This window comes from Oncorhynchus tshawytscha, linkage group LG10, assembly GCF_018296145.1.
Source record: "Oncorhynchus tshawytscha isolate Ot180627B linkage group LG10, Otsh_v2.0, whole genome shotgun sequence".
NCBI lineage: Eukaryota > Metazoa > Chordata > Actinopteri > Salmoniformes > Salmonidae > Oncorhynchus > Oncorhynchus tshawytscha.
In genome coordinates, this window is record NC_056438.1 from 48,657,348 (window position 1) to 48,681,117 (window position 23,770).

At 42.9% G+C, this 23,770-nt stretch overlaps 1 protein-coding gene across 2 annotated transcripts; it reads right to left on the bottom strand.

Moving 5' to 3' along the window:
* Window positions 1-225: 225 nt before the first annotated feature.
* LOC112260361 (polypyrimidine tract-binding protein 2) lies at window positions 226-19,534 on the bottom strand. 2 transcript variants are annotated; one of them, XM_024435403.2, is made up of 14 exons: window positions 19,389-19,534; window positions 18,655-18,685; window positions 18,507-18,558; window positions 17,125-17,300; window positions 14,910-15,053; window positions 14,442-14,717; window positions 14,062-14,257; window positions 11,989-12,066; window positions 9,299-9,414; window positions 5,866-5,899; window positions 5,232-5,324; window positions 3,690-3,906; window positions 1,807-1,884; window positions 226-1,646 (listed from the first exon to the last, which is right to left on the bottom strand). In XM_024435403.2, exons 1-14 carry the CDS (start codon window positions 19,394-19,396, stop codon window positions 1,517-1,519), a joined length of 1,629 nt encoding a protein of 542 aa, XP_024291171.1. In that variant the 5' UTR covers window positions 19,397-19,534; the 3' UTR covers window positions 226-1,516. The 2 variants fall into 2 exon arrangements, with proteins under 2 accessions (XP_024291171.1, XP_024291172.1); XM_024435404.2 differs by lacking the exon at window positions 11,989-12,066.
* Window positions 19,535-23,770: the final 4,236 nt, after the last annotated feature.

The window sequence follows — 23,770 nt, forward strand, 5'->3', positions numbered from 1 at the left end:
AAATGTAGTCATCTTCTGGTTTGCAGTTTTGTGCCACAAACAAATTTTGATTTCCCACCCTGGGCAGAGAAAATCAGAACAGTAAGAGTGAGGTGTAGAGGAGAAAGAAAGCGAGAGCATAGAGACAGAAGAGGGTGAATAGAGCTACAGGAAAGTTTATTGAGCATGCTACAGATGTAAATCAGAGTAGGTACACACAGCAGGAACCATCAAACATGGACTCACTCGGTAGAAAATGAGCTTTTAATCGTGCCTTTTTCCAAACTATATTGATAATTACAATTGAGATGTAAAAACTCAATCCATGTAGAAAATATTGATAACTTTTCCCCACACATTCCAATCTAATTGTTGTTGTTGTTGCTTCAACTGAAGCTGTGTAGTTTAAGGGTAAATCTTGACCAAAAAACACCACAGAAGATTATTGGAATCAAGGAGAAACATTCTGCGAGGGTTCGATTTTGATTTGTATTGTTCCCCCTCTCAAAACACATAATCCACATTTGTTTTTGTAAAATAGTTTTCTTTTAAATTAAATTGTAAAGTAGGACTATAGGCACATTTACTTTGGTCCCAACAGGTAGTCCGTCCTCATGTACAATCATACTTCACTTTGACCAGTGAACACATTGCCCATCTGGATGTTGGACGCATGCAACAGCAACATGTCTTCACTACTACCATGACCCATTAGTACATGCTCAAAAAGAGTCACTGCCATTTTCAATCAAAGGAAGAAAAAAAATGACCAAAAAAGGGGAACATTGACATACGCAAGTAAGGTTTGAAAAACATTTAGACAGCATTTACAGTCAGTAAGGGAACATCTAAGCAGTCATCCTTAGCAGGTGAAGTGTACAATGGCGTCAAGAGCCTTTACAGTAATCATTCTTAACCCGGACAAAATGGCCTTGCCTTGACTTGTTTGGGATTAAACAACCCAACCAACTGAATAGAGATGGGCTTCCTTATCTAAGTCCGCTAAATCAGGTTAATCATCAACAAAGCGCAAAAGCAAAACTATTAAATCTACATTTCAAATGGGTGAACATCAAGTAATGTAAAAGGGGAGGGGAAAACAAAACAGGAACCACAACCAAACAGAATGTGCCTAGACCTCTATCACTTTTAGAAACGTAAGGAGGCAAAACGATGAGAATATTTTGCTGAGTAAGGCACATTTTCGCTGATTCATTCTAAGAAAAAGAGGGAATCCAATTCATTCTCGTGAAGAACATAGGGAGGGAGCTTGCCAACCACACAAACTAAGGCGGAGAGGGATAAGGGGACCTAGACAGGTGATGTTTTACGACAATGACATCGTAGAAACTACCGTCACATCTAGAGTGGAGGGCTTTTGATAATCAATATTGTCTAAAAAGGAATGACTGGTTCAAATGTTTTCCCTAGGAGGTGAGTATCATTGTGGTCTCCCCGAGGGGACTGAACAGGTGAGCACCACACATTGAGATTTGTCAGAGAAGGGGTTGGGGTGGGTTGTGATGGCGTGGTTCATCTAGATGGTTGACTTGGAGAAGGAGACCTTCAGGTGGTGGTTGCTGCCCATGTCGTAGTTGTGGAGGTCCATCAAGGCCTGGATGGCCTCCTCGACTGTAGACATCTGGAGTAGAGCCATTTTGTGGCCTCTATATTGGGGGAGAAGAACGTGATCAGATAACCACGATCAAGTCACACACATATATAGGTGGTAAAATTATGATGGCATATTCCAAATGGTGTTCCAAGGTCCAGCCTTGGGACTAAATTTGATAAGAAGTTACAGGCAGTTAAAAGATAGTGTCTTACTGGAAAAACTTGAATGCCTTCACAGTGCCACCTGCGTTAGAGAACAGCTGTCTCAGATCCTCCTCAGTCACGTCCTCCCTGTCGAATCCGAAATCAACAGTGTGCGAAACTCAACGTAAGCACATTCAGCCATGTCAATGCAATGATACACTTTTAAACTACTTCAATTTACTTGTATTGCAAGACCTAACCAGCACTACAGCCAACCCTTAAAGGGATACTTCGGGATTTTGGCAATGAGGCCCTTTATCTACTTCCCCAGTCAGATGAACTCGTGGATACCATTTTTAGGTCTCTGCATCCAGTATGCGCTAACTTTAGTTAGCAACATCTTTCAAACTGCACGCAGAGAAATACATAATGGTACCCTCAAGTTCACCAGACTCTGGAAGTAAAGGTCTTCATTGCCAAAACCTCAAAGTATCCCATTAAATACTGTAGCAAAACTACAAAATAATATAGTCTCGTGCAAAAATAAACAATGCTAATGTTCTATCACTCTCGCAACCAAATAACATACTCTATACACAAAAGTCTGTGAACACCCCCTCAAATTAGTGGATTCTGCCATTTCACCCACACCCGTTGTGGACAAGTGCATAAAAATTGAGCACACAGCCATGCAATCTCAATAGACAAACATTGGCAGTAGAAAGGCCTTAATGAAGAGCTCAGTGACTTTCAACGTGGCACCATCATAGGATTCCACCTTTCGAGTAAGTCAGTTAGTCAAATTTCTACCCTGTTAGAGCTGCCCTGGTCAACTGTACGTGCTGTTATTGTGAAGTGGAAATGTCTAGGAGCAACAATGGCTCAGCTGTAAAGTGGTAGGCCATACAAGCTCTCAGAACGGGACCGCCGAGAGCTAAAGCGCGAAGCGCGTTAAAATAGTGTGTCCTCGGTTGCAACACTTTACCGAGTTCCAAACTGCCTCTGGAAGCAACGGCAGCACAATAACTTTTTCTCTGGAGCTTCATGAAATGGGTTTCCTTGGCAGACAGCTGCACACAAGCCTAAGATCACCATGCGCAATGCCAAGCGTTGGCTGGAGTGGTGTAATGCTTGCGGCCATTGGACTCTGGAGCATTGGAAACACTTTCTCTGGAGTGATGAATTACACTTCACCACCTGGCAGTCCGACGGACGAATCTGGGTTAGGCGGATGCCAGCAGGACGCTACCCGTCCCAATGCCTAGTGCCAACTGTAAAGTTTGGTGGGAGAGAAATAATGGGCTGAGGCCGTTTATCATGGTTCGGCCTAGGCCCCTTTGTTCTAGTGAAGGGAAATCTTAACGCTACAGCTTACAATAACATTCTAGACCATTCTGTGCTTCCAACTTTGTGGCAAAGGTTTGGGGAAGGCCCTTTCCTGTTTCAGTATGATAATTCCCCCGTGCACAAAGAGGTCCATACAGAAATGTTGTGTCAAGATTGATGTGGAAGAACTTAACTGGATTGCACAGAGCCCTGACCTCAACCACATTGAACACCTTTGGGATGAATTGGAACTCCGACTGCGAGCCAGGTCTAATCGCCCAAAATCAGTGCCCAACCTCAAATGCTCGTGGCTGAATGTAATCAAGTCCCCGCAGCAATGTTTCAACATCTAGTGGAACGCCTTCCCAGAAGAGTGGAGGCTGTTATAGCAGCAAAAGGGGGACCAACTCCATATTAATGTCCAAGATTTTGGAATGAGATGTTTGAAGAGCAGTTGTCCATATACTTTTGGTCATGTAGTGTAACAGAGTCAGCATATAATGAAAACAGTAGTGGTACGAGAACAGAGCCTTGAGGAACTCCATAGTCCATACTAATGCACTAGCTAGCACACAACAAACATGACATGTTAGACAGAATCAAGCCAAACCACAAGACAAACTCACGGGACGTTGGAGAGGTGGAGCGTGGCAGACGGAGGGAAGATGTTCTGAAAGTTCTTGGAGCCTGGCTTTTTGAAGCGGTGCAGGGGGGAGTTGGTGAAGTCCTTGGTTAGGCCCTGGTCATCCAGCCCTTCCCTGGGCAGCTGCACCGTCTGATGCTTGGAGAGTGTCACACGGATTATCTTCCCGTACATCTTCTGGCCGTTCAGGTGGCTCATTGCTGAGGAAAGGCACATAGGAAACATGTCACTGTACCATGTTTCTCATGTGGTTAATGTGGAGATGTTTCTCTGCCATTAATTAGAAACAATGACACACCGTCTGCTCTTTTATAGTCCTTATTTCAAAATAATGTCAATCACAAGTGCGTAGGTTTAAAAAACAGCCTAATAGAAAGGATAGATGCCTGCACACTGTCGGGAAAAAAAGAAAAAACATTTTAACAGTATACAAATGTCTATATCCTTTATATCTACCATGTATTAGAAATGTTAAGAGTTGCTTTAGGATCCACCTAGGAGGACACATGTCGAGCTCATTCCACGGAGGGCCGAGTGTTTGCAGGCTTTCGATCCTCCCTCGTACTTGATTGATTCATTAACTGATTAGTTAGGAACAGGGTTTCCGTCAGGAAAATGTGGCCCCGGACATTTGACCAGCAGGATTTGAATTCACTGGAAATTTGAGAAATGTATCGCATCAATATGCATTGGGTACTTAACCTGATTAGGGGTGCTGCTCAGAATGACAGAAATTAATTACATTTAAATTGTGGAAATTCATTTTAACAGAACATGCAACTCGAAGATGCACGGGATGCAACGGTGTGCGTCCTTACGAAATTCCGATGCGCACCTGATAAAGTAAATGTGGACAGTTATTCTTCCTCAGACAACAAGACGAGCAAAGACGAGTCATTCTGTGCGAGAAAGAATGCCTATTCCAAACAGACTCTGGGACGATAGATCCAAATTCATACAACCAGTGGGCAGGCCTAGGATACATACAAAACAACTTTAAAAAGCTTTGAGGCTGATGCAACAGATCAGAACATTTAGATTAAATGTCTTCACATAAGCTCCAGGCAATGCGCAAAAAGCAATAGGTTACGCCGCGCAAATGTTCATTCCATAACGCAGTTAGCAGGAAAACACTTGTCAACAGCACACCGCACATGGGAGGGGTTTAATCTGACAGAAAAATATCCATTAAAAATATTTATTAAAATAAAGGACAAGTAAAGATGCAACAACTAGCACGGGTTACAAATATGACTACCGGACAATGAAAGAAAGGTGATTTGAAAACCAATAGAACATAAGAGAGGCGCTACTGGTTGCAATGGCATATGGAAGTCAATAATTGCCTCCACGATATGGTCGGATTTTGGCTTTATGCTACTTTCAAACAAGGTAAGACGCCTCATAATATGAAATCAGTTTTTTTAAATTCTTTAAATGACGTGTTTTCAAGATGCATGATGCCTGCTCTGAAGCCTGCCAACCGTTGCCTACGCATGTGAAAGGCAAATGGGAACCCACTCACCGAGCTGGGCCTGGTTCCCGTCCGACATCTGGATGAGAGCACTGTCCTTCTTATTGTAGAGGATCTTCACGCGCTGAGCATCACCGTACACCCCTTCATTATAATGATAGGCAGACGGCGGGAGGAAGAGAGAGGAGGAGAGAGCAAAAGGCAGGCAGAGGAGAGGGAGGAGTGAACCATGAAGGACAAAGTTAGTGCTTTAGGGAGTTTAAATATGAGACGTGAAACAGGATGGAGCAATCATCCATATGATTTAAACCAATCAAAGAGAGTCTTCGAACAATAGCCTTATAACAGAGAGAAAGAGAGAGAGAATAGAGAGAATATGCTGATAAAATCCCTCCAAAAAACAAGCTTGGTGAAATGAAAAATAAAAACATGCCAAATAATCAACCATGCATTAGCGTAATTATTTCATGGAGTGAGATGAGACTAGAGGCCTTGAAGGCCAAAATCTGTACTCAACTGAATCAATATGTGCGATTAAACAAAACGTGAAAGAAAAACATGAAACAGTTACTCAACTATGGAAATACTAACCATAAATCAAATGAGATAGAGAAAACAAAAAACATGGAGTAAAAAAAAACAAACAACTAAAAACGGAAAAGGTAGAGTGCTAACGATAACATACCGAAGAGGGTAAACAGACTTTGGGGCGTAACCATCTTTAGAAGGAGAGAAGAGCAAGCAGCGTAAGACAGGTAGAGAGAAGAGTCGGAGGTAGAGCGGAGATGGACAGATCATCCATAACGGAGGGTGGTTTCCCGTAGAATGGTGAGGTGGTCATGGAGCATGGGTTCAAGGCAGTTAATTGGGGAAGTTGGTCCGAGGAGGAACATTTTTGTTCAGGCACAAAGCATGAACGTGTGGAAGGAGGGGGGAGGAAAGGAGGGTGCGGACAGGACACAAAGGGGGCAACACGGAAGGGTGGGAATGAACGAGGGGAAGGGAGGGGGAGGGGGCAGCAAATGCAGAGTAAATCAAAAACAAAGAGTTGGGGTGGGGGACAAAAATAAAAACAGGTCAGTACATTGGAAATGCAGGAGTTTGGTCAGAAAATGGCTGGATTTGGTTTTGCTGTGGGGGGCTTTAATCCCAAACATACAAGGAAATAATAGTGCCAAATGTCAACACCTGAGACCAAAGGGGGAGCAGAGTACATTTACACCCAAGCCTAGTTTGTAGCCAATAGTGATGAGGGGGGCATGGATTGGGCATGCAGAAGAGTCTCAAGTTAAGGTTTTAGTAATGTAAGTAAGCTTGGTAGCATATGAAATGCAGGAATATTGGTTAAAGCGGGTGGCAGGGGCGCTACCCTCTATCAATTTCCAAAGGAGGAGCGTTTGGGGCATGCAGGTAAAGACATGAAAACCACCTTACAAAGTTATGGCATAAACAGAACTTATCATGTTCAAGTCCACAAACCCAGTGTTTGGAGAGAGAAATGATCAGAGAATATTACTTCTGTCGAGAATTTATAGATATAGCATAGATAGAGACAGTGGCTGAGAAAATTTGGGGAGTGGTTGGTACAGCCCCCACAGTTCATACCAACTTGACATAGCTTAGAGAAAGGCATTGGGAGAGAGGAGTGAAGGAGGGGGGGGGGCTTGAAAGAAAAGAACGACAGTTAGGAAGGACTATCACTTGACACGAAAGAGGGAGAAAGGGAGGGAGGGAGGGAGAGAAAGAGAGAAAGAGTTTAGGAGACAGTGGTTAAAATTTGCACAGAATGCATAGCAGATAGAGAGAGAGAGTGAACAGAGCCCTTCCATTCACTAAGACAGAGCCTGAGAAGTAACTGCAGTTCAGTTGACTTAGGCTATGGAGACAAAAAACATATGCAAGCACTGAGGCTAACATAAAATTCACATAAATGAGCACTGATGTGAGAATGCATCCTCATCCTCATTATCATCATCCCTCGCATTACATCTCTTGACTGGATGTGCAACCTCGTTCATTCCCACCCTTCGGTCTTTCCTCATGGTGAATGACGCTTGACAGAGAAACACAATCCACTCATCTTGGTACTTACACCCTCAGACTAACCCTTCAATTAAAGCCTGATGTCCTATAGACGGGTTGGTTGTTTAGCAGCGAAACTATGGGGCAAAACAGACAGGGTTGGCTTATCGACTGTTGACATGTGAACTGTTGCCTCCAAATGTTTATTGAAAGCATAAATACATTTGCACAATAGGCAAATGTCTCAAATACATCGTTACATTTGTTGATTAGCTAGCTAGCAAATTTTAGCCATATTAGCATTGACATGAAATCAGTCAAAAACAAGATCATTAACAGGATACAAGAAGCTGAAACGAGACACCTACAATTCCCCACATGGCTGTTTCTTGTCATTGTTTCTAGCTATCTGACCGTTCAGAATCATAACGTACGGCTTCTGGACACCGATTCGCACGCATCATTTTCATGACGTTGTAAGCTAACCTGTCTATACAGATAGATTGGTTGCTTAGCAACAAAACAGTGTGCGCAACTATGGGGCAAAACAGACTGGGTTGGTTTACACGGAACCCAAACCGGCTGCGCGCGTGTGCCATCATGCATAAATGTATTTTGTACCCCCACACCAAACGCGATCACGACATGCAGGTTAAAATATCAAAAAACAAACTCTGAACCAATTATATTAATTTGGGGACAGGTCGAGAAGCATTAAACATTTATGGCAATTTAGCTAATTAGCTTACACACTTGCTAGCTAATTTGTCCTATTTAGCTAGCTTGCTGTTGCTAGCTAATTTGTCCTGGGACAAACATTGAGTTGTTATTTTCCCTGAAATGCACAAGGTCCTCTACTCCGCCAATTAATCCACACATAAAACTGTCAACCGGATTGTTTCTAGTCATCTCTCTTCCTTCCAGGCCTTTCCTTCTCTTGACTTTATATTGCGATTGGCAAATTTAATAAATTAGATGAATGAGTCTTTCACCCACGTGGGTATAACTAATGAGGAGATGGCACGTGGGTACCTGCTTCTATAAACCAATGAGGAGATGGGAGAGGCAGAACTTGCAGCGCGATCTGCTTCAGAAATAGAACTGATTTCCATTTTAGCCCTTGGCAACGCAGACGCTCGTTGGCGTGCGCGAGCAGTGTTAATGCAATAATTGAATAACAGATTGCAAAATATATTTTGCAACGCTCACACACGGTGTAGTTATTAGCCTGTTCGATTGTTGACAACATGTAAACTATATTTGTCGCCCATGTCTATTGAAAACAAATACATTTGCACAATGAGCACTTGTCTCAAAACACATTGATAAAGTTGTTGGTTAGTTAGCGAATTATTGCATAGACGTGACATCTAAACAATATATGCTATCCAAGACGAGCCACTTATTTTCACTGTTGCGAACTATGTGTTCCTCCAGAATCACAACACAGACTTCTGCCCATTGAATCGTGCGCATCGTTTGTGAGGTTTATTTGTTGTCAGCCAACCCGTGTATGTCAGTCTTTATGCAGGGAAATATATATATATATATTTTTTATCGTTGCAAAATGTGTTTTGCGTGGCAAAATCAGGTCAATTATACTTTTTCCCAGAAATAGGTTATTAGGGGTCTCTTGACAGTCTTAATCACTTAAAATGTTATGCAAGGAAAACTGGGTCTGCATTTCTAAGGGCTAAACTAAATGTGTGTGCAGCAGAGCTTTATAGAATAACAGTCAAGGAATACTGAGCAACACTGAATATAGTAGTCATTTAAGTCGTAGCCATCTTATAAAATATATTTTCAGATCTGTGTACTGATCAAGGGGTGTAATAGATAATTCCATGCAGGTATTGAGTACTTGTGCAACTAAATGTGAGGGTGGACTAAATAGCCAAATTGTACAGATGGGGATATTTCCCGCCAAACTTCTGAGCCTTTCCACTCATGAAATAACACCAGTCATACCAACCATAAATGTCTGCTCTAAGTCCATGTCAGAAACAATGAACAAGTGTGTAACGCCAGCGAAGCATGAGATCCTCCTGTATGAGGAGAGCGAGAGAAAAGGGGGAGGTCTGGGGGATGTTACTGACCTCTTCGTTGAGGTTGCTGACCAGGAGCACGCCGCTGCAGCCAGAGTGTCCGGAGAGCGCCACCCTCCCCGCAGCAGCCGCCGCTGCGGCCGCAGCACTCAGAGGACTGATGGCTCCTGGAGGAATGGCCAGAGAGCCAGGCACGTTAACATGGTAAATGGGGACACAAGAGAGCAAGCACAGGCAAAGCACACCACACAACCATCTGCTACAGCAGGGGTTGGTCCAATTTTGATAAACATTGTTCACAACCCCGCCATGTAAATAAATAAATAATAATAATTAAAGAAAAAACTAAAGCAATCAACAGCCAATGTTATCTTTTTTTTTAAATTGGGGATTTTTTCTAATCTGAAGGAAGTATGGTTTGAAATGACTGAAATGCACCAGAAAGGTACTGGGAAGTTTAGAAGATCATCAGGCAATAGGGAATATCCCCCCCCCCCAGTCTGATTTAGTGCCTGGTCTTGCCCACTTTGTTTTAATGAGTTCTGCACGGCTTGTGGGCATTGTAAAGCACAACAGAAGACAGGTACGTGTTCCTGAGAGTCTTCTCTTTCAGTGATGGGGTCATAGTATTACACTGTTCTAAAAAGAAAGACATATTGGTAGTAGGAAAACAGGCACCACTGTTTATTACAACCGCATCTAGCGGCTAATACCAGAGGTTACTGACGTACCGAGGTTCTATGAACCGAGCACTTTGTTTTTGTCGAGTTTCTCTCACGACTCCAGTTTCAAACCAGGCGACCCCACGTGGGGTTGCAACCCCTAGTTTGGGAATCGATGCGCTAGTGTGCATTACATGCCCAAACATTTACATAATGGGCCGGACACGCTCACAGGAGCACGTGCACTCACACGGAGACACGTGCTCACGCACACACAACCCCCGTCAAAAGATATTCAAGACACAAAGGTTAGTCAACTCTAAAGCTAACCTTTCATTATTCCACATGTTCTAAGTCCGTTCATAATGACATCCTTGGTTATTCTCAAGCAACTATCATACACTGAACAAAAATATGAAAACCCAACATGTAAAAGTGTTGGTCCCATGTTTCATGAGCTGAAATCAAAGAACCCAGAAAATGTCCATACACATAAAAAAAATTTCAAATTATGCACAAATTTGTTTACATCCCTGTTAGTGAGCTTTTCCCCTTTGCCAAAATAATCCATCCACCTGACAGGTGTGGCATATCAAGAAGCTGATTAAAGAGCATGATCATTATACAGGTGCAATGTGCTGGGGACAATACAAATATTTTTTTAAACAAAAAAAAAAGTGCAGTTTTGTCACACAATACAATGCCACAGATGATGCAAATTGAGGGAGCGTGCAATTGTCATGCAGACACGTCCACCAGACACGTTGCCAGATAATTTCTCAACCATAACCCGCCGCCAACGTAGTTTAAGAGAATTTGGCAGTAAGTCCAACCGGTTTCATAACCGCAGAGCACGTGTAACCATGCCAGCCTAGGACCGAGACATCTGGCTTCTTCACCTGCAGAATCGTCTGAGACTAGCCACACGGACAGCTGATGATACTGTGGGTTTGCACAATCTAAGAATATCTGCACAAACTGTCAGAAACCATCTCAGGGAAGCTCATCTGCGTATTCGTCGTCCTCAAGAGTCCTGACCTGACTGCAGTTCGGCATCATAACAAACATCAGCAGGCAAATGCTCATCTTCGATAGCCACTGGCACGCAGGAGACGTGTGGTCTTCACAGACGAATCCTGGTTTCAACTGTACCTGGCAGACAGCGTACCGTGTATGGCGTTGTGTGGGCGAGTGGTTTCAAATCACATACACATATTTAGCAGCTGTTATAGTGGGTGTAGCGAAATGCTTGTTTCCCGATGTCAGCGTTGTGAACAGAGTGCCCCATGGTGGCGGTGGGGTTATGGTTTGGGCAGGCATAAGCTACGGACAACCAACACAATTGCATTTTATCGATGGCAATTTAAATGCAAGGGAGATACCGTGACGAGATCCTGAGGCCCATCGTCGTGCCATTCATCCTCCACCATCACCTCATGTTTCAGCATGATAATGCACAGCCTTATGTCACAAGGATCTTTACACAATTCCTGCAAGCTGAAAATGTCCCAGTTCTTCTGGCCTGCATACTCACCAGACATGTCACCCATTGAGCATGTGTGGGTTGCTCTGGATCGACATGTACGACAGCGTGTTCCAGATCCTGCCAATATCCAGCAACTTCGCACAGCCATTGAAAAGGAGTGGGACAACATTCCACAGGGCACAATCAACAGCCTGATCAACTCAAAGGAGATGTGTTGCGCTGCATGTGGCAAATGGTGGTCACACCAGGCACTGACTGGTTCTCTTTTTTTGTTTTGAAAAAGGTATCTGTGACCAACAGATACATAGCTGTATTCCCAGACATATCAAATCCATAGATTAGGGCCTAATGAATCTCAATTTCCTTATATAAACTGTAACTCAGTAAAATCATAAAAATTGTTGCGGTTATATTTTTTGTTCAGTGTATTTCAAACAAGTCAAACATGCTAGTAGACATTTTGTCTTCTTCCTTGGTCTGACAGGAGTGGTTGCTATATCACCAGCTATTTCTGTCTCTTTCGCCCCGAGACAAGACACACCAGGTAAGACTTGAGAGTGAAAGAAAGAAAAGATAACATAAAGCATAGTTACCTCCGCCCTGCGAGTAAGAGAGAGAAGACTGAAACCCTCCACCGCTAGAGTAGGGAGCTACCATTCCTGAGGGGGTACCTACAGAGTGTACAGGAAAAGGCTCAAATATAGACGTTGGGTAGGGCGGGATGAGAGTAGTTATAATGTAGACAAGCTTAAGCAAATCGACAAGGCCCTTTTATGGCTTAGAACAGACTGCCGATAATAAAGTGACCCATTTTGTTCTCGTTCCTCCTTTTGTTTGTCACTTCGTGGTGTGTTACTGGACTGGTAGGGATTTATATTATCCACCTACTACCTCTACAAAGTATTAGATATGTACAGTTGAAGTTGGACGTTTACATACACCTTAGCCAAATACAATTAGACTCAATTTTTCACAATTCCTGACATTTAATCCTAGTAAAAATTCCCTGTCTTAAGTCAGTTAGGATCAACACTTTATTTTAAGAATGTGAAATGTCAGAGTAATAGTGGAGAGAATTATTTATTGCATCTTTTAATTATTTCATCACATTCCCAGTGGGCCAGAAGTTTACATGCTATCAAAAACAAATTGAGTGTATTGCCTTTAAATTGTTTAACTTAGGTCAAACATTTTGGGTAGCTTTCCACAAGCGCCCCACAATAAGTTGGGTGAATTTTGGCCCATTCCTCCTGACAGAGCTGGTGTAACTGAGTCAGGTTTGTAGGTCTCCTTGCACACACACACGTTTTTTCACAAATTGTCTATTGGATTGAGGTCAGGGCTTTGTGATGGCCACTCCAAAACCTTTTGCCATAACTTTGGAAGTATGCTTGGGGTCATTGTCCATTTGGAAACCCATTTGCGAACAAGCTTTAACTTGATGATTTAACTGATGTCTTGGGATGTTGCTTCAAGATATCCACATAATTTTTATTTCTCATGATCCATCTATTTTGTGAAGTGCACCAGTCCCTCCTGCTGCAAAGCAACCCCACAACATAATGCTGCCACCCCTGTGCTTCACAGTTGGGATGGTGTTCTTCGGCTTGCAAGCCTCCCCCTTTTCCTCCAAACATAACAATGGTCATTATGGCCAAACAACTCTGTTTTTGTTTCATCAGACCAAAGGACATTTCTCCAAAAAGTACAATCTTTGTCCCCATGTGCAGTTGCAACCCGTAGTCTGGCTTTTTTTAATGGCGGTTTTTGAGCAATGGCATCTTCCTTGCGGAGCAGCCTTTCAGGTTATGTCGATATAGGACTCGTTTTACTGTGGATATAGATACTTTGTACCCGTTTCCTCCAGCATCTTCACAAGGTCCTTTGCTGTTGTTCTGGGATTGATTTGCACATTTCCCACCAAAGTACATTAATCTCTAGGAGACAGAACGAGTCTCCTTTTCTGAGCAGTATGACGGCTGCGTGGTCCCATGGTGTTTATCCGTACTATTGTTTGTACAGATGAAAGTGGTGCCTTCAGGCGTTTGGAAATTGCTCCCAAGGATGAACCAGACTTGTGGAGGTCTACAATTTTTTTTCCTGAGGTCTTGGCTGATTTCTTTTGATTTTCCCATGATGTCAAACAGGGGCACTGAGTTTGGAGGTAGGCCTTGAAATACATCCACAGGTACACCTCCATTTGACTCAAATTATGTCAATTAGCCTATCGGAAGATTCTAAAGCCATGACATAATTTTCTGGAATTTTCCAAGCTGTTTAAAGGCACAGTCAACTTAGTGTATGTAAACTTCAGACCCACTGAAATTGTGATACAGTGAATTATAAGTGAAATAATCCGTCTGTAAACAATTGTTGGAAAAATTACTAGTGTCATGCACAAAGTAGATGTCCTAACCGAGTTGCCAAAACTATAGTTTGTTAACAAGACATTTGAGGCGTGGTTGAAAAAAATGAATTAATGACTCCAACCTAAGTGCATGTAAACTTCCGACTTCAACTGTATATACCCAGCCTCCCATTGAGAGAAAACACTTTGTATAAAAGTCAATACCACTGAGGAGAGAGCTGACTGGACAGGTCTGAAAAAAAAGGAGAGAGAACAGAGGGAGAGAGAAGATGGTTGGACAGGTGGAGGCAGGTCTTACCAAGCAGGGAGGAGTCCTTGTTGAGGGCGGCAGCCATGGCAGGGTCTAGGGAGGGCTGGCCATCGCCAGCGGGCAGCTCGGGCCGGGTATAGTCGCGGCTCTTGTCGTTGTTGTACTTGACATTGAGGTTGACCAGTTTGGAGAAGTCGATCCGCAGTGTGCAGCATGAGTTGTAGATGTTCTGGCCGTCCAGGGACTGGAGAAAGTGATGAATGAAATATAAATAGCTTTTTGTTTTTATAATTTTTGTTTTCAACATTGTGATATTCTGGAGAGAGAGCCCAGGAGACAAACGGAATTGTTATCAACCTTCATTTTAACAGGTAAATTGACTGAGAACTGAGGAACTGAATATACTACTTGTTTGAATGCCTGCTCACCAGTCTGGCTTGCTGGGCGTTGACTGGTTCGCTGAACTGAAGCAGGGCCTGGAACTGATTGTTCTTGGTGAACGTGATGATCTTCATGACTGTTCCAAACTTGGAGAAGATCTGCTGGAGGACGTCCAGAGTGACGGGGTAGAACATGTTGTCAATGATTATCCTGAGCACAGGGCTAGGGGCCTGCGCAAGAACACTATCCAGCGCACTGGTGTCAGAGTTGGGAGAGCCACCCTCCTGAACCGCCGACACTGCCTGGAGGACAGCCTGTGCACGCTGGGCGGGTATGAATGAAAGAGAGGAAGAGCGAGGAAGAGAGAAAATAAGAAATTAAGATGGCAGTCTGCACTTTTATAGATTTAGTCGCAAATGCAAAGGCTGCCTAGTACAACATTTCTGTGTGTCTACACTAGAGACTCAATACTAGTCATGCACAGGTGTATTTTCTGGGAAAGGACAGAATTTCACCTGGTTGAGAGCACTGTCTGTCTTGAGCTCCTTGTGGTTAGAGAACTGGATGAACACTGGGACGTTGCGGACCTGAGGCGTCACTGCCGTATAGTAGTTCACCATTGTAACGGCCGCCTCCTCTGTACCCAGCTCGAGGAACGCCTTGCACATGGTCAAAGGACAATTTTAAGAAAGACAAAAGAGGAAACATTTGTTCTATGCCCAGTATTAAAGTGCTTGGTAAAAAAAAAAAAAAAGTAAAACCTTAGGGTCAGGAGTTCCTGACCATTTGTCCTGAACAGGGAATGCTCGGGCGAGGTTTAACACAAGAGTCCCACCGTAACGCAGGCACATTTTGGTCTTTAACTCCTTTTAAACTGTGTGTTTGAGCTACAGATTTAATTGGATTTGTCCATTTCTACTGCATCCGTAGATACCAACTATTAGCCTCTGATTAACGAGGGCTTAGCTAGAGCGGGATTTGAGAGAAGGTAAGGGGTTATTCTACATAAATCTTAGGACATAGTGTCTATAATGTACTAATCTCACATAGTTGCAGTCAAACTCCACACAGTTGTTACTGAGTAGTTGGATATTCATTTTCCGGTGAGCAAACAATTTCTGTACTTACAGCATTCATATGAATCCATTTCTATCAGTTTTTGATTTGGTGGACCTTATTTGTAAATAAAAGTCATGAATGCAACCGTTTGTCAAAATGTTTTGTGTTCTACTTGTAGCCCTGGTTGTCTTGAAAAGAAAATGGTAAAACAATTGAGAGGCTAAGGGAAACTTCAAAATTGTCAATGAAGCCCTTCATCTAGATGAGTCAGAAACTTATACCATGTTCCCGCTCTGCTTCAGTTTGAAGGAAGTTGCTAACCAGGGTTAGCGCAATTGCTAACTAGCAGTAGCGCAAAAGTCATGCTAGCTGTTGCTGTTGACTTCCAGTCATCGCGCTAACATTAGTTAGTTATTGGCACGAGAAACTACCTCGCAACTCCCTTCATACTGGACGCAGACACATACAAATGGTATATACACAAGTTTCTAACTCTGCGGAAGTAGGCAAAGGGCCAAAATCAATGCAAAAAAAATCCCTTTTCATTTGGGATCGGCAACAGGCGGTCCACAAACCAAAAACCAGCCCCAAGTTTGTTTTGGTTTTTAAAAAACTCAAGACTAAAATCACCAGGAATTCAGAAAAAAAATGGGTTCCATTTATGATATCTGTTCACCAGGTTTTCCCATAAAAGTTTTGAAAAAAAGATGTGCTCGTGTCTCAATGTATGAAATTATTGTATACTGAACAAAAAATATGAACTCAACATGCTACATTGTAAACGATTTCACGGAATTACAGATCATAGGGCCATTAGTTAATTTAAATAAATACATTAGGCCCTAATCTACAGATTTCACATGACTGGGCAGGGGCGCAGCCATGGGTTGGCATAGGCCCACCCACATGGAAGCCAGGCCCAGCCAATCAGAATTAGTTTTCCCCATAAAAGAACTTCATTACAGACAGAATTTTCATCAGCTGTCTGGTCTCAGACGATCTTGCAGGTGAAGAAGCAGGATGTGGAGGTCCTGGGCTGGTGTGGTTACACATGGTCTGCAGTTGTGAGACCGGTTGGAAGTACTGCCAAATTCTCTAAAACGATGTTGGAGGCAGCTTATGGTAGACTTCTGGCTACAACTCTGGTAGACATTCCTGCAGTTAGCAGGCCAATTGCATGCTCCTTCAAAACTTCAGACATCTGTGGCATTGTGTTGTGTAACAAAACTGCAAATTTCAGAGTGGCCTTTTATTGTCCCCAGCACAAGGTGCATCTGTATAATGATTATGCTGTTTAATCAGCTTCTTGATATGCTACACCCGTCAGGTGGATGAATTTGCTTGGCAAAAGAGAAATGCTCACTAAACAGGGATGAAATCAAATTTTTGCACCAAATTTGAGAAAAATAAGTTGGAACATTTCTGGGACCTTTTTACATGTTGCATTCTTATTTTAGTTCTGTATATATATTTTTTTAAATCTCATTTTTGTGCATAGTTATGGTCAATTTGCAGTGTACAACTTATAATATTATTCCGCACCCCGAACATCCGCTCCATAGTTGCATACCCCTGCTTTTTATGGTAAGGACAAACTCCTGGCCCTAATCATGCCACTACAATAACGGCATAAAAGAAAATACCCGAGACAATTTCCGCCACAAAACTCACCTGATTTTTACCCTTCAGCATGAGGATATTGGTGACCTTGCCGAACGGTAGGCCCAGGGCGATGACCTCCGTCTCAGACACCTCACTGGGCAGCTTCCGGATGTGGAGCACCCGGGATGGGGGACTCTCCATCCTGTCCTCTACTCTCAGTTTTTTACTGCTGTCATTGCCGTTAGCTGTGAAATCAAGCATCATGCATGAATATATCGCATCAGCTGTCCTCAGCCCTTAAATTGATTTTTTTATTTGATTTAACTTGCAAGTCAGTTAAGAACAAATACTTTGAGTATCTGTAATTTACCATTTATATTTTGGACTTTTACTTCACTACATTCCTAAAGAAAATAAATGTACTTCTTACCCCAAACATTTTCCCAATACCCAAAAGTAGTAGTTACATATTGAATGCTTAGCAGGACAGGAAAATTGTGCAATTCACACACTTAAAAAGAGAACATTGCTGGTCATCCCTACTGCCTCTGATCTGGCGGACTCACTAATCACAAATGCTTCACTTGTAAATGATGTCTGAGTGTTGGGAGTGTGCCCCTGGCTATCTGTAAATTAAATTTTAAAAACATAGTACTGTGTGGTTTGCTTAATAAGGAATTTGAAATGATTTATACTTTTGATACTTAAGTATATTTTAACAATTACATTTTCTTTTGATACTTAAGCATATATAAAAACGGACTTTTACTCAAGTAGTATATTACTGGGTGACTTCCACTTTTACTCAAGTCATTTTCTATTAAGGTATCTTTACTTCTACTAAAGTATGACAATTGGGTACTTTTCCCCCCACCACTGCAAGTACAGTGAAATGCCTTTCCTACAAGGCCTGAACCCAACAATGCAGCAACAATACTAAACATAACATCAAATCATTTCTGGGCAACAAGTGGGGAGGGGAAAACTAGCTGTTATTGGCAGAGCAGTTTGGAACTCTCTTATTAGTTTAACTAATTTACTGCCTCAGAGGCGGTACATTTTTATTTACAATGTTGGCCTACCCTGGATGACACTGGGCCAATTGTGCGCCTGCCTATGGGACTAACAATTACAGCTGGATGTGATACAGCCTGGATTTGAACCAGGGAGTGCCTTAGACCGCTGCGCCACTCCATCACACCACAACAGGCTGAAATTTCAGGCGGTCTTTTCAAACAGCTCTTACACAAAAAGGGCATCATAATTTCAACAGTATTATTCCAACCGCAATGTGGAAATATATTTGTAAAACACAGGGGAAGGAATCACATTTTTGTTTGCACTGGGCCTTTAAAACATGTCAATGACAATTGACTGGGTAATATGTTAGAATGTGAATGGCTTTAGCTTTACTTTCCTATATGCCTGGGTGGGAGAGAAAAAGTGCTCACCAGTCACAGAGTTAGGGCTGGTGCTGTAGAGATTTAATTCATCTGAGCCTCTCTGTAAAATAAGAATGCATACATTAATATATTTGTTACATCATTTCCCAATTGATGAAAGTGTCCTGAAAAGTCAAGTGCTAAAGTGCAAACTTACCTTCACGCCAACTGCAACATCAGTGGCAATGCTGAATAAGAAACATGAAAATTAACGGAACAAAAGAAATATATTGCTAGGGTGTGTGCAATTAATAATCAAGTTAGCTACGCCTACTATCCAACCGGTTTGCTAACGTTATCCATCCAGGCTAAAACCAGCTTCCAGAGTGCGTGAGTTTTGGCTTTCAGTTATATTTAGCTAAATGTGTATTCATCGTATTTACAGGTTGAATATAAACGCGCATTGCAAATTCTACTTTAGTATATTCGAGTATCAGACCTTGCGGTACACGATAGCTAGCTACAGTGCCCACCTAACTCATCGGAAGAGACAAAGGAAACCTGCCATACTACCATAACAAAGCGCAGGGGTGCCTGCACGCCTAGCTAGGTAGTAGCGAACATACTGAGACTAACAACACGACATTGTGAATGGTTAGCCAAACGAACTTGTAGAAATATTGACGCTACTCAATTTTAGCATAGTCATCACACCTCCTGGGTAGCTAGTTAAACCAATCGACACACGATGTCAAATTCTACTGTACTCGCATTAGCTAGCTAGTGTAATTCTAACAAGATGGGTGGCAGACGGGCACCATGTCCAGAACGAAGGCAAACGTGGCCCAGTGAGTTAGCTAGCTTGCTAACGTTATTGAATAGCTATTTCCATGCAACATTAAAACCTTTAGCGAATCTAATTAAGAGCAACATGCAAACGTGAACACATACCCGTCCATTGCCGAATGAGGTTTATTTTCGTGTATATATTTATTCTTTAAACCTCAGCTCCACTCAGACACACAAGCACGTCAGCAAAATGGTCGCAAATGCTGTCATGAAGTGTGCCGAGAGACGGAAAATGCCGAACAAAACCGAGTTTCCACTTATCTACAGTGCATCAGTGGGTATGGCTTAATTCCACATTTTAAAGATATACTTTCTTTAAATATGAGTTTAGGCAAGTGTTATTGTTTACTACTTATCTTTTTAAAAGCATTTTATTGAACAAAACATTCCTGCACTTGCATTTATTGTCCATTATAAGGAAAACAAGGGAACAAAATAAGGGAAACAGCTTCAGCTGTTAGCTGGCAGGTAGCCTAGTGGTTAGTGGGCTGAATGGTTGCTAGATCGATTCCCCTGAGCTAACAACCCCAAGCTGACAAGGTAAAAAAAAAATGCTGTTCTGCCCCTGAACAAGGCTATTAACTTACTTTTCTTAGGCTGTCATTGTAAATAAGAATTTGTTCTTAACTGACTTGCCTAGTTAAATAAATAAAACCATCTGCAAAAACTCAATCACAAGCCACTGGACCTCACTACCAGTACTTATTCATGACGTATGCAACTTCAGATCCTTCATCAGTGTACAACTACACTGAACAAAAATATAAGTGTAACATGTAAAGTGGACCCATGTTTCATGAGCTGAAATTGCCCATATACACAATCAATCAAATGTATTTATAAAGCCATTTTTAAAATTAGCAGATGTCACAAAGTGCTTTACAGAAACCCAGCCTAAAACCCCAAACCGCAAGCAATGCAGACGTAGAAGCACGGTGGCTAGGGAAAAACTCCCTAGAAAGGAAGAAACCTAGAGAGGATACCAGGCTCTGAGGGGTGGCCAGTCAGGTGGAGATAGTACATGGCCATTAAGGCCAGATTGTTCTTCAAGATGATCAAACGTTCATAGATGATAGTCAAAAACAGTAGGTCCGGACAAGATGGCAAGTCCAGTGAACAGGTTAGGGTTCTGTAGCTGTGGGCAGAACAGTTGAAACTGTAGCAACAGCACAACCAGGTGGACTGGGGACAGCCAGGAGTCATCAGACCAGGTAGTCCTGAGGCATGGTCCTGGGGCTCAGATCCTTCGGGAGGGAGAGAGAATTAGAGGGAGCATACTTAAATTCTCACAGGACACCAGATAAGTGTAAAATGGTGCCGGAGAGGACGGCTGCCGTTTTCACAGGCTTTTAACCAACCATGCTATTTTGTTTGTTTTTTCACCGTTTATATGGTACATAATGTTGCTACTACCATCTCTTATGACCGAAAAGAGCTTCTGGAAATCAGAACAGCAATTACTCACCTTGAACTGGACGAAGAATTTCACTTTAATGAGTCGGACGAGAGGGATTGACTTCAGACACCCAAACAGGCCCTCGTCCCAGAAAGAGATGAGACAGAAAAGATATTGCGGAAAGAGATCGGGTTGCCTTGTGAGGATCTGCCTATGAGTGGCTAATCTGCCCTTGCCATCTGTACTACTGGCCAACGTACAATCGCTGGAAAATAAATGGGACAAACTAAAAGCATGTATATACTACCAATGGGACATTCAAATCTGTAATATCTTACGTTTCACTGAGTCATGGCTGAACGATGACATGAATAACATACAGGTGGTGGGTTATACACTGTATCGGCAGGATAGAACAGCAGCCTCTGGTAAGACAAGGGGTGAGGGTCTATGTATATTTGTAAACAGCTGGTGCACAATATCTAAGGAAGTCTCAAGGTTTTGCTCGCTGGAGGTAGAGTATCTCATGATAAGCTGTAGACCACACTATCTACCTAGAGAGTTGTGTTGGTTAAGGGCTTGTAAGTAAGCATTTCACAGTAAAGTCTACACTTGTTGTATTTGGCACATATGGCAAATAAAGTTTGATTTGATTTGAAGTACTTTGAAAGGCTGGTCATGGCTCACATCAAAACCATTATCCAAGAAACCCTAGACCCATTCAAATTTACATACCGCCCCAACAGATCCACAGATGATGCAATCTCTATTGCACTCCACACTGCCCTTTCACACCAGGACAAAAGGAACACCTATGTGAGAATGCTATTCATTGACTACAGCTTAGCGTTCAACACCATAGTGCCCTCAAAGCTCATCATTAAGATAAGAACCCTGGGACTAAACACCTCCTCTCTGCAACTGGATCCAGGACTTTCTGTCGGGCCGCCCCCAGGTGGTAAGGGTAGATAACACATCCACCACGCTGATCTTAACACGGGGGGCCCTCAGGGGTGCGTGCTCAGTCCCCTCCTGTACTCCCTGTTCACTCATGACTGCACGGCCAGGCATGACTCCAACACCATTAAGTTTGCTGTTTTAACAACAGTGGTAGGCCTGATCACCAACAACGATGAGACAGCATATAGGGAGGACGTCAAAGACTTGGCCGTGTGGTGCCAGAACAACAACCTCTCCTTCAATGTGATCAAGATTAAGGAGATTATTGTGGACTACAGGAAACGGAGTACCGAGCACGCCCCCATTCTCATCGACGGGCTGTAGTGGAGCAGGTTGAGAGATTCAAGTTCCTTGGTGTCCACATCACCAACAAACTAACATGGTCCAAGCACACCAAGACAGTCATGAAGACGGTAGGACAAAACTTATTCCTCCTCAGGAGACTGAAAAGATTTGGCATGGGTCCTCAGATCTTCAAAAGGTTCTACATCTGCACCATGGAGAGCATCCTGACTGGTTGAATCACTGCCTGGAATGGCAACTACTTCGCCCTCTGACCTCAAGGCACTACAGAGGGTAGTGTGTGCAGCACAGTACATCACTGGGGCCAAGCTTCCTGCTGTCCAGGAACTCTATGCCAGGCGGTGTCAGAGGAAGGCCCTAAAAATTGTCACACACCCCAGTCATAGACTGTTCTCTCTGTTACTGCATGGCAAGCGGTACCGGCACACCAAGTCTAGGTCCAAGAGGCTTCCAAACAGTTTCTACCACCAAGCCATAAGACTGCTGAACATCTAATCAAATCACTACTTGCATTGCCCCCCCTCCCCCTCTTTTACACTGCTGCTACTATTTTATTAAGTCACTGTTACTCTTTTAAGCCTCGCTATTGTTATTTTACTGCTGCTCTTTATTTGTTACTTTATTTCATTTTTTGGTATTTTTCTTAACTGCATTGTTGGTTAAGGGCTTGTAAGCATTTCACTGTAAGGTCTACACCTGTTGTATTCGGCGCACGTGACAAATAAAATGTGATTTGAGGACAGGAGAATTACATCAGATATAAAAGACTGACCCTAGCCCCCCGGCACATAGACTATTGCAGCATAGATACTGGAGGCTGAGATGGGGGGGGGGGTCGGGGGACGATACCCCCGGACAGGGCCAACCAGGCAGGATATAACGTCTGATCACGTCTGTGACTCAACCCGCTCAAGTGACGCACCCATGGAAGAGCACTAGTAAGTAAGCCAGTGACTCAGCCCCTGTAATGGGGTCAGAGGCAGTGAATCCCAGTGGAGAGAGGGGAGCCGGCAAGCCAGAGACAGCAAGGGTGGTTCGTCGCTCCAGTGCCTTGCCGTTCACCTTGGCACCCCTGGGCCAGACTACACTCAATCATAGGACCTACTGAAGAGATAAGTCTTCAGTAAAGACTTAAAGGTCAAGACCGAGTCTGCATTTTTCACATGGCTAGGCAGACCATTCCATAAAAATGTAGCTCTATAGGAGAAAGCCCCTGCCTCCAGCTGCTTAGATGTTCTAGAGACAATAAGGAGGCCTGCGTCTTGTGACAGTAGAGTATATGTAGGTATGTATGGCAGGGCCAAATCAGAGAGATAGGTAGTTAGGAGCAAGCCCATGTAATGCTTTGTAGGTTAGCAGTAAAAACCTTTAATCAGGCCTAGCGTTAACAGGAAGCCAGCGTAGAGAGGTCAGCACTGGAGTAATATGATCATTTTGGGGGTTCTAGTCAAGATTCTAGCAGCCGTGTTTAGCACTAACGGAAGTTTATTTAGTGTTTATCTGGGTAGCCGGAGAGTAGAGCATTGCAGTTGTCTAATATAGAAGTGACAAAAGCATGGATAAGCTTTTCTGCATCATTTTTGGACAAAAGGTTTATGATTTTTGCAATGTTACAAAGATGGAAAAAAGCTGTTGATATGTTTGTCAAAAGAGAGATCAGGGTCCAAAGTAAATCTGAGGTCCTTCAAAGTTTTATTTGAGACAACTGTACAATCATCAAGATTAATTGTCAGATCCAACAGCAGATATATTTGACATCACAGAGAGGCAGAATGTATAGTGAAAACAAGTGGCCCTAAAATGGAGCCTTGAGGAACGCCGAAAC

Coding starts and splice junctions, on each gene's coding strand:
- LOC112260361 (XM_024435403.2), bottom strand. Junction 17,301..18,506: donor CAGCCCTAACTCTGTGACTG/GTGAGCACTTTT, acceptor TTGATTTCACAG/CTAACGGCAATGACAGCAGT. Junction 1,647..1,806: donor AAGGCATTCAAGTTTTTCCA/GTAAGACACTAT, acceptor CCCCCAATATAG/AGGCCACAAAATGGCTCTAC.